General features: G+C 39.0%; 1 protein-coding gene across 1 annotated transcript in view; it reads right to left on the reverse strand.

The window, feature by feature from the left end:
* LOC121300384 (transmembrane protein 8B-like) overlaps nucleotides 1-17,339 on the reverse strand; it is a 110,387-nt gene that overhangs the window by 36,388 nt on the left and 56,660 nt on the right. Inside the window, exons 4-5 of the mRNA XM_041228966.1 lie at nucleotides 7,255-7,388; nucleotides 5,793-6,061 (exon numbers count right to left, since the gene is read on the reverse strand). Coding sequence (XP_041084900.1) covers nucleotides 5,793-6,061; nucleotides 7,255-7,388 — 403 coding nt within the window. The remainder of the gene's footprint in view (nucleotides 1-5,792; nucleotides 6,062-7,254; nucleotides 7,389-17,339) is intronic.

Here is a 17,339-nt window from a genome sequence, read left to right on the forward strand (position 1 = left end):
AGTCAATATCTGGTGTGACCACCATTTGCCTCATGCAGCGTGACACATCTCCTTCGCATAGAGTTGATCAGGCTGTTGGTTGTGGCCTGTGGAATGTTGTCCCACTCCTCATCAATGGCTGTGCAAAGTTGTTGGATATTGGCAGGAACTGGAACACGCTGTCGTACACGTTGATCCAGAGCATCCCAAACATGCTCAATGGGTGACATGTCTGGTGAGTATGTAGGCCATGGAAGAACTGGGACATTTTCAGCTTGCAGGAATTGTGTACAGATCCTTGTGACACGGGGCCATGCATTATCATGCTGAAATATGAGGTGATGGCAGTGGATAAGCTGTCCAGGTGGCTGGTCTCAGACGATCCCACAGGTGAAGAAGCCGGATGTGGAGGTCCTGGGCTTGCGTTGTTACATGTGGTCTGAGGTTGTGAGGCCGGTTGGACGTACTTCCAAATTCTCTAAAATGACGTTGGAGGCATTTAGTTCTCTGGCAACAGCTCTGGTGGACATTCCCGCAGTCAGCATGCCAATTGCACGCTCCCTCAAAACTTGAGACATCTGTGGCATTGTGTTGTGTGACAAAACTGCACATTTTAGAGTGGCCTTTTATTGTCCCCAGCACAAGGTACACCTGTGTAATGATCATGCTGTTTAATCAGCTTATTGATATGCCACATCTGTCAGGTGGATGGATTATCTTGGCAAAGGAGAAATGCTCACTAACAGGGATCTAAACAAATTTGTGCACAAAATTTGAGAGAAATAAGCTTTTTCTGTGTATGGAAAATTTCTGGAATCTTTTATTTCTGCTCATGAAACATGGGACCAACACTTTACATGTTGCATTTATATTTTTGTTCAGTGTACATTAATGATTTAGATTCTGATGTAGTAAGCAAACTTGTTAAATTTGCAGACAACACAAAAATAGGAGGAATGGCAAACACTGTTGCAGCAGCAAAGGTCATTCAAAATGATCTAGACAAGATTCAGAACTGGGCAGACACATGGCAAATGACATTTAATAGAGAAAAGTGTAAGGTACTGTGCGCAGGAAATAAAAATGTGCATTATAAATATCATATGGGAGATACTGAAATTGAAGAAGGAATCTATGAAAAAGCCCTAGGAGTTTTTGTTGACTCAGAAATGTCTTCATCTAGACAATGTGGGGAAGCTATAAAAAAAGGCTAAAAAGATGCTCGGATATATTGTGAAGTGTTGAATTTATCAAGGGAAGTAATGTTAAAACTGTACAATGCATTAGTAAGACCTCATCTTGAATATTGTGTTCAGTTCTGGTCACCTCACTACAAAAAAGATACTGTTGCTCTAGAAAGAGTGCAAAGAAGAGCGACCAGAATTATTCCGGTTTTAAAAGGCATGTCATATGCAGACAAGCTAAAAGAATTGAATCTATTCAGTCCTGAACAAAGAAGACTACGCGAAGACCTAATTCAAGCATTCATAATTCTAAAAGGTATTGATAATGTCGACCCAAGGGACTTTGTCGACCTGAAAAAAGAAACAAGGACCAGGGGTCACAAAAGGAGATTAGACAAAGGGGCATTCACAACAGAAAATAGGAGGCACTTTTTTACACAGAGAATCATGAGGGTCTGGAACCAACTCCCCAGTAACGTTGTTGAAGCTGACACCCTAGGATCCTTCAAGAAGCTGCTTGATGAGATTTTGGGATCAATAAGCTACTAACAATCAAACGAGCAAGATGAGCCGAATGGCCTCCTCTCGTTTGTAAACTTTCTTATGTTCTTATGTGAATCAAAATGGATTTAATTAGGAGTTTTTGCCACTTATCAAAACAAAAGTCCATAATGTCAAAGTGAAAAATAAAATCTACAAATTGTTCTAAATTAATTACAAATACAAAACAAAAAATAATTGATTGCATAAGTATTCACCCCCTTCAGTCAGAGGCACCTTTGGCAGCAATTACAGCCATGTCTATTTGGATAAGTCTACCAACTTTGCACATCTGGACACTGCAATTTTTGCCCATTCTTCTCTGCAAAATTGCTCAAGCTCCGTCAAGTTGGATGGGGACCTTTAGTGAACAGCAATTTTCAACTCTTTCTACATTTACTCAATTGGATTGAGGTCCGGGCTTTGACTGGGCCATTCTAGGACATTGACCTTTTTGTTTTTAAGCCACTCCAGTGTGGCTTTGGCTGTATGTTTGGGATCATTGTCCTGCTGGAAAATGAATCTTCTCCCAAGTCCCAGGTCTCTTGCAGACTTCAGCAGGTTTTCCTCCAGGATTTCTCTGTACTTTACTATCCATTTTGCCTATTTTGCCACCATGCTTAACAGTAGGGATGGTGTTTTCAGGATGATGTGCTGTGTTAGGCTTGTTCCAAACATAGTGCTTAGCGTTGAGGCCAAAAAGCTCTATTTTGGTCAGACCATAGAATCTTCTTCCACTTGGTCTCATAGTCTCCCACATGCTTTCTGGCAAACTCTAGCTGAGATTTGATGTGAGCTTTTTTCAACAATGGCTTCTTTTTGCCACTCTCCCATAAAGGCTAGTTTTGTGAAGCACCCGGGCTATTGTTGCTGTATGCACAGTGTCTCCCAGCTCAGCCATGGAAGACTGTAACTACTTAAAAGTCACCATAGGCCTCTTGGTGGCCTCCCTGACTAGTGCCCTTCTCGCCCGGATACTCAGTTTTTGAGGACGGCCTGTTCTAGACAGATTCACAGTTGTGCCATATTCTCTCCATTTCTTAACAATGGACTTTACTGTGCTCTGGGCGATATTCAATGCCTTGGAAATGTTCTTATATCCTACCCCTGATTAGTGCTTTTAAAGAACCTTATTCCGGATTTGCTTTGCTCGTTTTTGTTAGGAAATGTACTAACGAACTGTGGGGCCTCCCAGAGACAGGTATATTTAACCTGAAATCATGTGAAACACCTTCATTGTACACAGGTGGACTCCATTCAACTAACTATGTGACTTCTAAAGACAATTGGTTGAACCAGAGCTTATTTAGGTGTGTCATAGCAAAGGGGGTGAATACTGATGCAATCAATTATTTTTTGTTTTGTATTTGTAATTAAGTTAGAACAATTCGTAGATTTTATTTTTCACTTTGACATTATGGACTTTTTTGAGTTCAGTGGCAAAAACTCCTAATTAAATCCAATTTGATTCCATTAAAATGTGGAAAGGTCCAAGGGGGTGAGTACTTTTGAGAGCCACTGTAAATACGTATCAAAATGTTTTAAAATAAATGGGTTTATATTGCCTTGTCACAAAGATGGCCAGAGTGGGGAACGCCAGACCAGAAACAGGAACCAGGAAATAAACAAAGAGAGAGGTGGAGTTTGGTGGAGCTGAGCGAATGGTTTTGCTCAGCATTTAATGAGTTAACAGAACAGTAAATAAAAAGGTTATAACAAAAGCAGCACACGGCACGTGAGGCCAAAATAAACAGACAAACAAAACGGACTAACACTTAAACAAACAGTGGACTAACAGACAAACAAGGTGAGTGAAAACAACGGTTATATATATTACTTTGTTTCGTTTTCTAGTTCTTAATTCTCTCCTCTCCACATCCGTTCTCCACTCACCGAACTCAGAACCACAAGTGGGTGAAAAGGCTGCTACTGGCCATACTGTCAACAGACGTGCTGACAGTGGGGCGAATCTCTCCTCCCACTGTACCACTGGCAGCGGAAATACTGCCAATGGTGCGGCTGACAGCAGACGTGCTAACAGCTCCCAGACTGACTCCTTCAGCGGGGCAAGTCCAGCAGCAGAAAAGCTGCTGGGGTTGGTGGTCGCCAGACCTCTCAAGATCTCCGGCAGCGAAACTGCTGCTGGAGAAGGTGGTCTCCTGACCTCTCCCCTCTTTTTCATAGCCGGCAGCTCCCTCTGGTGGGACTCCGGCCACACTGACCCCTGCGGCCAAGCAGATCTGACTGCAGCCCTAGGCGAAGCAGTTCCAGCACCCCAGGCGATGCTGAGCGGTGGCAACCCCAGGCGATGCGGAGTGGCTGGCAACCCCACGCAAAGCAGTTCCAGCGACCCCAGGAAATGTGGAGTGGCTGACAACCCCAGGCGATGCGGAAGGGCTGGCAACCCCAGGCGATGCAGAGCGGCTGGCAACCCCAGGCAAAGCAGTTCCAGTGACCCCAGGCGATGCTGAGCGGCTGGCAACACCAGGTGATGCAGAGCGGCTGGCAACCCTAGGCGATGCGGAACACCAGGCAACCCCAGGTGACGCAGAGCACCAGGCAACCCCAGGTGATGCGGAGCGGCAGGCAACCCCAGGTGATGCCAGGCAGGCATCCTTGGGCAAAGCGAGGCAGGCATCCTTGGGCGAAGCGAGACAGGGAGTCAGGACAGTCGGCCGGGAGGTTCTTCCCCGTGCTTCCCTCAGCACCCTATGCAAGGGCTGCTGAGGACTGCCCGGCCGCAGTGGCCGAGAAGAGGGCCAACACCCGCACCCCCAGCTTGTCCTGACTCCCTGCCTAGCTTCGGTGCCTACATAACAACGCACATATACGCAAGTTATGCGTTTATATACAGACATACTACAATCAAAATTACATGAATAAATAAACATTTGAACAGAATGGGCTTTATTTACAATCGTTTACAAAGTCTAAGTGCTGCAATAATCACACAGATACTGTGCTTTTCAAAATATGAAGTACACTTCTTGCATTGTCCATCTTTGCTGCATCAAAATCTTGTGTGGTAAAACTTGCAGTAACTCCAAACAATGCTTTGCTGTTCAGCAATCCATTTGCATTGTATATTGGGGTAGCAATGAATTTCTTAGAAAAACGTGTGACTTATAGTAACCAGTACAGACAGACAGCCTGTCGCCATCAGCTGTCAAGGCTGACTGATGAGCTATCAGAGGCTCTTTGAAACAATAACAATGTCAACAGAAAGCTCACTTGAGGAATGCAGACTGATATAATCAAACTTCAATAAGGCTGCAATTCCTGACTGACAAACACAAGCAATACTGTACCACTGAATTGTCATTTTGACCACTCCTGGTCAGAATAGGTATGACAGTAATTAATCTTGATAATTTTTGCAACTCTTTCTTTGTCAGGGTAATTAGTACATATATTTAGGAAAAGTCAAGAAAGCACAGCTCCTTATCTTAAACACATGCACAGCAATTTAAGTTTAAATTTCAAAAGTGGTCAAAATGGCCGCTTTGGTCATTCTAGTGTTAGTGTTAGTGATGGATATGTCATTATAAACAAAAACACACTGGTGCCTACCTATTATGTTAACTATTAACGATATTCTTAAACAAACGACCTTGAGCTGTGCAAAGAGGCCGAACTTTGACTCAAAAGGATGCTTCACATTGGCTCTGATGCTCCCAGTGTGGGGAAAGAGAAACTGGCAGGGTTTGCTTCTCCTCATCACGCAACAATGAACCCTACTGGCCAGACACACAGCACATCCAGAGTGCATAAAGAGCAGGGCTGAACTCTATTCTGCGGGATCAGTATCCAGCCCACCTGTGTTCTGGATTGCTCCGTGTGAAAGCAATTCTGGCTTTAGGCTTGTGAGATCGGAGGACGCTCAGAACGTCTGTGCTGTGTGGGGACTCGCTGCGGTGAGGACAAAAAGATATTGGTGGAAAATAAATAAAAATAATAATTGATCACTCTAAATTTATATTAAAAAAACAACAAAAAACACAGATAACTGATAGTTTATAGTGTACAGCAGTGTATGAGTACAACTAATTATAATCATGTAATTATATCCAGTTGGATAACTGCACTTACCTTTCACTTGAACTTGAATCTGGAAATAAAAGTTGACATTCCCAATGTATTTGTCAACCAGGATATAGTACCACTGTTCCCAAAATGGAAGCTTAGTCTCCAGCTCACAGCTCATGCGATCTTTACAGTCAGTGTATGTTGAGTTATGCAGAGGGGGTGCCTTTGCTCTCATTTTCAGAAAGACAGGGCAGCTCTCCATAGTTCTGTTACTAATTCTGCAGTCCTTAAGCTGCACCTTGACACTGGAGCTGTAATTGGGAATATACACTCTAGAAGAAAGAAAAAAGATTGTCATTATGTTTATATATATATATATATATATATATATATATATATATATATATATATATATATAGACACACACACACACTTGTGGGGATTTCTCAGTGACTCTCACTATATTTTTATTTACTATTTCTAACTCCAGTCAGACAAAACTCCACGCAGGGTGAAAGTCGACAACAAACTAAATATTTTGGCTTTTTTTTTTTTTTTTTTTTAAGGCATATTTAGTTCTTAAAAAGGTGTTTTACAAAGTGGGGGCATCCCCACAATGTTGTTTTTTCAGGAGTTCAGTGTTTTACTTTGTCGGGACATTTTCTCAAATTTTGTCCCACATTGATAGTAATCCCTGCCCACACACACACATTACCCTTCACTACAAGGTGTCCCCAATACTTGTTAGAAATTATAATGTCATATAGATGGTACAGAGTGTTCACATCAATATCAAACCAGTTTAGTTTATATGTGCTATATTCTCTCCCAGGTTCTGAAGCTCTAACAATCTTTCATCTTAAATCAATAAGAGTTATCCTGCTACATTCCAAAGTCCCGCCCCCTCTAAGTAATGCACATGCAAACACACTCCTTACTTAATAAAACAAATACCAAATGTGAAACTCCTAAAATCCTACTGTATGTACTTTGGGATGATTTGACCAACACACCAGTCCACACTATAGCAATTCAGTACTACACAAATGAATGTCTACAGTGGCAACTTTACTATATTTATTTGCTTATATGGAGTTCTTAATGTTCTTAATACTGCAATCTGGGACACAGATCTTGTAAAAATACTCTTGACTGTTTTATAAATTAAAAACATTACCAACAAGGTGCTGTAGAGTCAGTGTGAGTGTACAGCATGCAGAATACATTTTAAATAAGTACTGGAGGCTAGCACTTTTGCTTAAGGGCTTTCCATTGGGATTCAGCCTATCCATACTGTTTTTCTTTGCATCTGTACCAAAGGAAATAATGTACTTAATAGCTTCACTTATGGTTTCAATGTGTGTTGCCTGTACGGTAGGAAATACATTACTAGAGTAATTTATCTTTAAGTAACAGTTGTGCCATATTCCTTTCCCATAAGTCATTTCTCATGATAAAACATAAACAGAACAATGACACACTACATCTGTAACATTAGTAACAGAGATAAAGCTGTGCCACTTACTTATAGAGCGTGGATTTGTTGTGAACTGGGATCATCTGATCTACCAAGTATCCAGGATAAAGGACAGGAATACCAATCAATCGCTGCACAATTAATTGGGGTTGGAAGAGGTATTGGCATTCTTCATAGAGCCCCTACACAGAGAGAAAAAAAAAAAAAAAAAAAAAAAAACATCCAAGGATTTTTTTTTTCTCTTCCATGCTGAATTGTTCCTGCGGCATAAAAGTGGGTCAAAACAATCCTGTGAACTGAAACCCTCTTCATATTGTGAACTAACATTTACACCCAACCTACCCAAAATACATTGCAGCTGTAGGTCTGTGTTTGTAAATGTTAGGAGAAACTTCTTGTGTTGTAGGATACACTGCCCCTTAGTTCATTTGGTAAGCTATATTCCAAAATGCAATACATTTATATTATACACTTTTAAAACACCACAGTGGGTCATCAAATTGTGTTGAAAGTCACAAACAGTGGTGCAGAACACCACTATCATCTAAACTGAATCTCAAGTGGCCTTAATTATACTGCTGGCAAGTCAAGATGGCTTTCTTCCAATGGCTTCCTTCAGCAAATCTGCATTGACACATTGACAGTGACATCTGCAGCTTTTCCATTCTGACCAATTTCTTTTAGTACTTTGAGGATTGAAATATGCAATTGTGCCAGCTCATGAGAAGACGATGGGTTAGACTGATTGTCAAATATAATGTATGAGGCTTGAACGTAAGAATATTTCCATTACAATCAAGCAGTACGAGCTTTTGTTATACTGTATCTGGATGTATAGTTATCATCTTATATGATCTTTATCAGATTATTGTAACAAGTAGGGCAGGATTTTCAAAAAACAGTGTTATTGTATCAAACTCGTAGTATAGTAACAAGAGCTTTAGTAGCAAGTGATTCAAACAAAATGTGTTAATAAATCAATCCATTAATACTTTGAAATTGAGTCGATGCAGTCATTAATTAACACAATTCTCGTTAAAAAGCTTAATTGTCGCAGGTATCACATATCACTTCCTGTCTCAATGACTTGATAAGGGAAACTCGTTAATCAAAATGCATGTTAACGAGATAAAAAAATAAATGGAAGCATAATTCGCTGTTATGGAAAGTATTAGCGTTCAGGGAGACGGCTCTCGCACCAGCGAGCAGCAGCCAAATTGGAATATCTATTTTGTGTATAATTTATAAACTTAATTTTAAATTGTGCATTTTGTCATGCAGAATGTATATTTATTTAGAACACCACATCTAAAATGCTGATTTACGATTATCTGGCGTGTGGGTAAAAATCGGACAGTATGGCTTAAGAATAAATGAATTAAACCCCACTAGTCATTTCCCCTCATTCAGGTGAATATTTTGCCGCAGCTTACTATATACAACTTTAATAACCCTTTCAGGACCAAGCATTTTTCAGTGGGATGTTCCTCCAGGACCAGGATTAGCTGTATCCTGGCTGTATTTCACTTTCTTCCTATAAAAATTCACTAAAAATCTAATTTTTACAGTAGCATCTTGGTAATGTTGTCCTTTTTTTTCAGAACACTCTGGGGAACATTATAAAGGACTTCTGAAACGATACAAACCTTTTTTTTTTTTTTTTTTTTGCAAACAATAATTTGTTTAATTTTTTTTTAAAAAGTTAAGTATTTTTTACTATGTATTCTGTTTCGAGATACACATATAAAAATCTGTTATTCTATGACCCCTACAGTTCTTCCTGAAAGTTTTGTTGAAAAATATTGATGATTTATTTTCTCAAAATAAATATTCATAAATACAATAATAGTTATTCATTCCATTATTATCAGTAATAAGGAAAAAAATGATACATTTAGTTAATTAAATACTATATGAATAATAAATAATAATAATAATAATAATAATAATAATAAATAATAATAATAATAATAATAATAATAAGTCAAACACATCAGATTTACAGTGTTTCCCCTTTTTTTATTAGCTCTAAACAAATTTCTGTGATTGTTTTGTTTCTGCTGTTGTCTCTTCCTGGCTGCTATAAACTGTCTCCGCATTTAGACACTAAATGCCCCTCTCTGTGACGTCACATGAAAAAAAAAAATTATCTGTTACTTTTTGGCCTCTATGATAAATAAACTCAACATGATTAGCCACCGAACACTTACAGTATTTTAAGAACATTGTATATGCATACAACGTGTGAAGGCGAAAGTGGACATTGTACATAACGTATTCTGACAACATTACGAATACATTTAGACATATTCAATGTCAATGATCTTGATCACATTCCTAGTGCAACGCTGTGTGTCCTTGATGCCTGTTCTTCATTCTTGTGTGGATAAGACACAGGTGTTAAAAGCAAATCTGCAATCACCTAAGGAAACTTTATTGTAATACTTAATATGCCTTTTTCTAGCCCAATATTTAAGTTGTATAATTCAAATAAAATCTACAGTAGATGTCAGCTGTCATAAAATCTACATATGCAGAATTCAAATAGGCTACAGTTGCATTTTTAATTTCTTGGTAGTCACTGGGTGCAAATAACTGTATAACATTTTGGCAATACAACAAACATTCCGTAAGGTTACAAATGGTTAAAATAAGTGAATAAATCTAATTCATAATCACAAGTAAAAAAAAAAAAAAAAAAGCTAATTTTTTTTCAGAAATACAAATATTGAATTATCGAGGCCGTCTGTAAGAAAATAACCCTGGTCGTGCACACTCTCTCTCTCCGCAGTCTGTTAAATGTCTGTTTCAAGGTGAGTTACTCTTTCATTAATTAAAACCCTCCTTTTCCAATTGCAAATTAACTGATGACAATTAACACCGATTTGCTTTTAAATTCCCACGCAAACAAAAGAAACAGTCGCACTGCTCTTTAAGATAGTGACATTATTTTGTAAATCAACATAATTTCGGAAAACACATTGGGACGATTATTTAATAATGAAATAGGCATAACGACCGCTTGGAAATGCCGAAATCAATGCTGCATACTGATTTCTTGATTAATACTGGAGTTATCATTTACAAACTTTTGAAAATCCTGCTCGTAATGTCAACTTTGATCTCTAAAAACTGGATAGTATAGCGAGATGCTTTTGACAATAAACATAAATATATTACATGCTGTATTTCTTACTTTGTGTAGAAAAAATAAGACGACATTTTAAAATGTTTTTACAAAAAAATAAATAAAACAAATGACAAAAATTAATGTTTCACCGAGGGCTGTTAGTGTGGTTTGCATGCTGTAATGCATTGTCATATCAGCGCATTGAATTGACTAGTCAAGCAGATAACTACGTTTCTTATGCTGTTAAGACATGTGCAATGTTATTATGCGGAAACGGATATCAACTTGCAGAACCATAACAATGTTTCGGTATCCGATAGCTTGTATCACACAGATTGTACCGCGTGGAGAATCAGAATTAAGATTTGTCGTTGTTTAGAAGAGCAGGAAAACAGATTTATAGTCGTCATCTTTGTAACCTTACATTTAGCCAACCCTATTAGGTCATTGTATTGCTTTATAAGTCATCATTAATTGAGTATTTGTTCTGGAACATTAAATAAAGTGTTACAGCTTTGATGTAATAACTTTGTCTACCTAAGCAATTTTAGATAATTGCATTAAGGAAGCTCAAATGGCATTTATATTTAATCACATTCTGCCGGGGGGAAGGGTGGAAAAAACACCCATCTGCTCTTTGCCAAGAGATGCATGCATAAACTATAAGGCAGAGCAGATGGTGTTTAAAATGCGCACTGCGTTTCATGTAGAACCTGCACAATAACGGTTATGTTATTGAGTGTGAAATTTGTTATGTTTTATATAATGTTTTAAACTCAAATTTTACAGATTGGTAGTTCCTGCCATCTCAGAAACGGTAGCCATGAAAATAAAATATTCTCCTCTCTTAATTTCAAATAAATAATACATTATCTTTTTTTTTTTTTTTTAACTTGAGTAATGTGAATGTATTAATCCCTGGATTACTTTAACGTTTATTAACAATTCCAAAATTAACCATTTTTTGTTAATTTTTTAATTATATAATTAGTGTTCCGCACTTTCTGGTTTTTATCTTTAAAAACATTTTATCTTGCCACATTTTCCCAAGTTAGCTGGTACTTTGAGAATGTTTGGGCAATCGCTGTGCTGAGGAAAATAGTATATACAGAAGGTACGAACATGACATCAGCACAAAACAAACCAAGTTTATTCGCCTTGAAATCATAAAAAGAAAAGAAAAATGACAGAACTGGGCGGTGCAAGCCATCGTGAGACACATCAAAAATCACACTGGGTATTTCCATAAATGTGTTCCATAAGTTTACCAACTAAAGCATCAACATTTTCTGTCAAATATTCGCGATTAAGATTGTCAGCGTTATGCAGTGTTTTAGCTGATGGACGGTACTGTTGCATGAATTCATCAATACTTTTCTCTCTGCAATAAACAGTGGCTGTCCAGCAAAGCACGGCGCTCTGCTCTGCGCTCTCTTTTATTAAAGTGCATATAAAAGCTGCATAAATGGCTTGCTTGTCTCTCAGTTCACTTTATTGTTTTAGTTTAATGTGTCGTTTATTTTTCAGTATGTTCTTTTATTGTAAGTGAGAACATGTACCTCAGTGCAGCTGTATTTGCAGCGCTATGCATCCTCTACCTCATCAGACCCACTTCTGCTATTTTTGCTTTTTGTATACTTTGAAAAATTTGTTTTCTTTTGAATATTCATAAACTGATTTTACGGTTTCTCCCCATTCCTAATCCACTAAAAATATTATATTTTCGTGTAAGTATTTCAATTTAGTTTTTGATCAAGCTAGTAGTTACTATGCCCAGCAGTTGCCACAATACAGACTTTGATTGGCCGACATAATCAGATATCTGTTTATACTCAATACTCGGCAGTTGGCACACTCATTCCCACTCAGGCTAAAATCATAAAATAAATTGCAATAACAATAATAATAATAATAATAATAATAATAATAATAATAATAATAATAATAATAATAATAACTGTAATATCATCTTGGAATACCATTTACACCATTGTACCTATTTTACATGAATCAAACCTCTTGCTTACTAAATATATTGGTATCCTTAAACTGATAATTATCCATCCTTCAAATGTATGCAAATAATGAGTACCATAAAATGTTATGAAATTCACCACAGTTGCAGAATGACTGTGGAATATTTTCTTAACGTCTAAAACAGGGATTTCAAACTCAAGGCCTGCGGATCAAATATGATCCCCCAATGGTTTTAATCCGGCACTTGTAAAGATGATTTCTCATAAAGTAATTATGCATGTGATGACTTGTCAATTAGGAAATTGCATGTGAAAACTACAAATCCCTTCAGCCATTTCGAACGAAGAAAAGGAAAGAAGTGCGATATTGGCCAACGGCCAATCATAGGCTATGCTATAGCGTTTTTTCCATGTTCCTGTTCTTTCAGCACACTCCTACAAAGATAATAATAACAGCAAACACAGGTCAAAATGGCCAAGAAAATAAAAATCGACAAGGAAGGGAGATTGTTTCAGGAAAGGTGGGAGTGGTAATATTTGTTTGTGGAGCAGAGAAGTTTGATTCTGTTGGCGCTGCAGAATTTTATCCTTTCCTACCAGTCACATTACCACAGCTCCACCTTCAGGCTGCTCAAGTCCTCTCAGTGTTTGGAAGCACATATCTGTGCGAATCTTGTTGAAAGATATATGATTAAAAACAGTGAATTATTATAAATCGGGACAATCGAATATTTATGAGGACCGCGAATTAAACGTGAAGTTATCATATGGCCCATGGTAAAATTGAGTTTGACACCCCTGGTCTAAAAAGTGGTGACTGCAAATGTGATACCTGTATTGGCATTCCAAAGCATGTGTGTATCCACTAAAAAAGTTTAGACTACACTTCAAATGTCTGTTGTTTCTTGGTGGAGACTTTCAGTACCATTATCCTTTAATGTGTCTGTAATGCTTTGAGACATTTGTTTAGAACGGGTCCAACTGTGGAAACAGAAAACATGGAATTAAAAACACTAAATTACCAAGACTAAAAAGATCACTTGTAAAATATGAATGTCCTGGCAGTAAAAATCCACAACAGGCAAGACTAACAATGCCTATAAGCATAATTGCTGGATAAGTGCTGCTTTAGTCTGTGAATCTCTTTGTAGGGAACAAGACAGGAAGACAATTTGCAAAATCAATAAACCCCTTCCAGAAAGATAGTTGTTTTTACTAAATATCCTGTTAGAGCAAGATCCATATCAAAATCAGAATCACATTTTTCCAAAAATAAAAAAAAATACTTTTTTTCTCTTCTAGTTGTCCCTCCTCCAGACAGCTGGACAACATGCTTAGGCCAGGTAGGAATTCTCAATGCCTGTTGTTGAGTAACAGTGTCAATAATTTCCCTCACCAGCTCAACGTGTATTCATGTATGATCAAAAGGGGATTATGACAGGTAGCCAAGCCGTGACATCCCCAGACCAGAAAACAGACAGACACACACACACAGGTACTACAGGTGAAAAAGCGCTTGTGTGCTGTTTTTATTAAAAAAAAACATTCAAACAAAAACACTGCTCAGAGCAAATATAAATGTTCAAACAACAACAAATCACAAACACAAACTGACACCAAACAAATACTGTGCTTCCTGCATGTGTAGCAATTGCTTTCTTTCAGTTTCGATTTTTTACTTTCATTTCTCTTGCTCTCACATACCTCCTCTTTGTGCACGCCTTCTCTGCAGCTAGCGGCTCCCTCTTCTGGGGCTCTTCTGGGGCCCACAGTATTTCCAGCAGCGACTCTGTAGCTGGCACATGCAGGACAGGGCAGCAGCAGTCCCTCGGGAAGCGACGGCAGGTGCAGACCCTCGAGAGGTGATGGCAGGTGCGGACCCTCGGAAGGTAACTCCAGCTCCTCTGGTGGTGGAGGCGGAAGCAGCAGGCAATCTTCCTCTGTCGATGGCGGCAGAAATAGCAGGTAATCTTCCTCTGCTGGTGGTGGCAGGAGCAGCAGATGATCTTTCTCTTGTGGTGGGGGCAGAAGGAGCAGCTAGTCTCCCTCTTGTGGTGGAGACGGGAGCAGCAGGTAGGCTCCCTCTGGCTCTGGAGATTGGTGCGGCTCTCCCTTGGTCACTGGAGACTTGGGCTTCCTTTTCTTGGGCTCTGGCCATGTGGTCTTCCCCTTCTTGGGCTGTGGATGCTCCAGCTCACACCTCTTGGGCTATGGATGCTCTGGCTCCCACCTCTTGGGCTGTGGACGCTCGGCCTCCCCCCTTCTGGGCGCAGGAAGCTCAGGCTCCTCCCACTTGAGTACTGGATGCTCTGGCTCCTCCCACTCCAGGTCTGTATCTGTGTCCCAGTCTTTCTCCAAGCAGCTGTTCTCCTCATGCCCGTAGCGCAGGCAGTTTGTGCACAACTCCAGGTCTTTTTCTAGGTCCTCTTCCCACTACGGGCAGTTGGCCTCCACATGCCCATACGCCACGCAAATGCAGCACATTGGTGTACCGGTCCGGGCCAACTGGGACGCTCCACCTCCCAGCGCTCCCGGTGGATCTGGCCAACCACCTTGTCCATCGCATTCAAGGCCCCTTCTAGTGCAGGGTACTTCCCTCGGATCCCGTTCAGCTGGACCTCCAGCAGAAACTAGACAAAGTCCTGTAGAATTTCACAATGCTGGTTCCCCAGGTGTTTTCTCCCCTCTGATTTTAAGAGGGTAGCTGAACAGTGATGACGTTCCCAGACCGGAAAGCGGACAGAGAAACATACAGGTACTAAAGGTGAAAAAGCACACTGCGGTGCCGTTTTTATTCAAAACAAAAATGAAATAAATATTTGAACAAAAACACTGCTTACAGAGCAAAAATAAAAGGTTTAACAAAAACAAATCATGAACACAAACAAATACCGTGCTTCCTGCACGTGTAGCAATTGCTTTCTTTCAGTTTCGTTTTTACTTTTGTTTCTCTCGCTCTCACATACCTCCTCTCTATACACCCACCCTGAACAATAAAAGCTGCTGGTTTTTATACCAGTGACAATCTCCAGACTAGCAATAAATTAATGAATTAATGAATCTGTAGATGGTCACATTCTGCATGGAGTTTTTAAATATCTGTGTGGTCACCAGCAACTCTGTCTGTAATTAATCCGCTGCCGACCACACATTTTCACGAGATGTCTGGCAGAGACGAACTGCTAACAATCACCCCTGCCTGACCACAACTAAACCAAACAATAACATACAAAAACTTTGCTTTTTAAATAACCAAAAAATACATTTAACTCATAACACACTAATATTACCCGTTTAAATAAACATTTTGCCCTGCCCCCTATTTACACACAGGGCTTTTCTGCCCTGCCACAGGGATTCTAAATGCTCAGCCTTCTTTTCCTGTGCCACTCGTCTTTCAGCAATCATAAGTGAATGTGCTTCTGTGGGTTGTGCAGTTATCAGACTGTGATGCAACATTATAAAGAAGGATTAGGAAAAGGAAGTGATTACCACGTATATTTCTAGAACAACAAACATTACAAGTAATAAACAAAAACACAAATAGTGACAGATATTCTGTGTGTTGTAACAAAAATAGATACAAGAATAAATCATTCCCTTCTTGGTATAATTTTGCCTTACTTTTCAAAGCACTCTTTTCTAATACTGTGGACATGGAACATTAGAGCAATGTGCATGGGCTTTTCCCCAGTGTCTTTTGTTAATCAGTGCTATATACAATTATGCACATTCTATTAGTCTTGCCTTTGATAACACCACACCATTCTTACACTTATCTGTATCAAACAGAATACATTCTTGTTTTTCAATAAATGCATCTTTTTGGAAGAAATAATTATACTGCATCAACATTGTATGTTGGCACAGAAAACAGAATTATAAATTAACATGTATTTTACTTTTCACTTGAGTTGGACAAGTTTTGAAAAGCTACTTTCTGATATCAAGCTTTACATTTAATGATTTAATCTCTAAAGGATCTCTCTTGCATGGACTAGTATTGGAAAATTCTGCAATGAGCGCAAATTCACAAAGTCATTAATATGCAATTAGATCAATATTGTTCTAATATATAACAAGCTTGTGTACTGTATGCTGCCACAACATTTCGAAACTAGGAAAGAGAGGAACAGAATCATCAGGGAATATGCTTATTTAGAAAGTTACAAAAAGAAGAGAAAGTCTGATCATATATAAATTAACAGTACAGTTCTAGGTACTGATATGATGGCTCGCAACAATAGAATGCAATACAAAAGTAATACGCCTGTGTGTCTTTTGTTTGAAAAAAAAAATACATCTTATTAAAACGCATATGTGAGAATGGCAGCTTTGAATCATCTTCGATGCTTTTAGCTGGTAATTTTGACTGCACTAATAATGCTTCACACATGTTTGAGGTGACAAGCTTAGAAATTGTTCAAAGAAACAATCAAATTACTGAATCAATTCTTGCTCAATCTGTGCTACAGTAAGTTTATTTTGTGCACATGAATACACATAATACCATACAAATACAAGAGCAACTGGAAATAATTCAACCTTTTTCAGCTCTGGTGAGAAAATAGCTATTTGAAGGTTCAACTGCAGCATATCATGAACTGGACTTTAGTTTTACTTCTGTATAGAAACACTTCTGACATTCTTTTCACCAGAATTGTTATCATGTACATCTTGCTGTAAGCCTCCCTCAGAAATTCAGTGCACGATTCCACACCTGTCAAAGGACCAAGGAGATTTCCCCACAGCCCTTGTGAAATAGTGACACAGCCAGAACAGGCCATTAACGACATGAGAGGTCGATGAGTATGAAGTACACCCTTTTGAACAAATTGGGATGACACAGGTGAAGCAGACAGGAACAATTCACTTGAAACATTAACTCTATAACATGATACTAGAACAAAGCCTTGTCCAGAAATCAAAGAGCACGCCTGCCACTAAGTGCATGTTGCATGAAGACCACCATAAGAACCTTCTGTGGGCGTAATCTGCACATACAGTGCCATGGCTAAGTGATTGGC

This window comes from Polyodon spathula, chromosome 2 (genome assembly GCF_017654505.1).
Source record: "Polyodon spathula isolate WHYD16114869_AA chromosome 2, ASM1765450v1, whole genome shotgun sequence".
NCBI lineage: Eukaryota > Metazoa > Chordata > Actinopteri > Acipenseriformes > Polyodontidae > Polyodon > Polyodon spathula.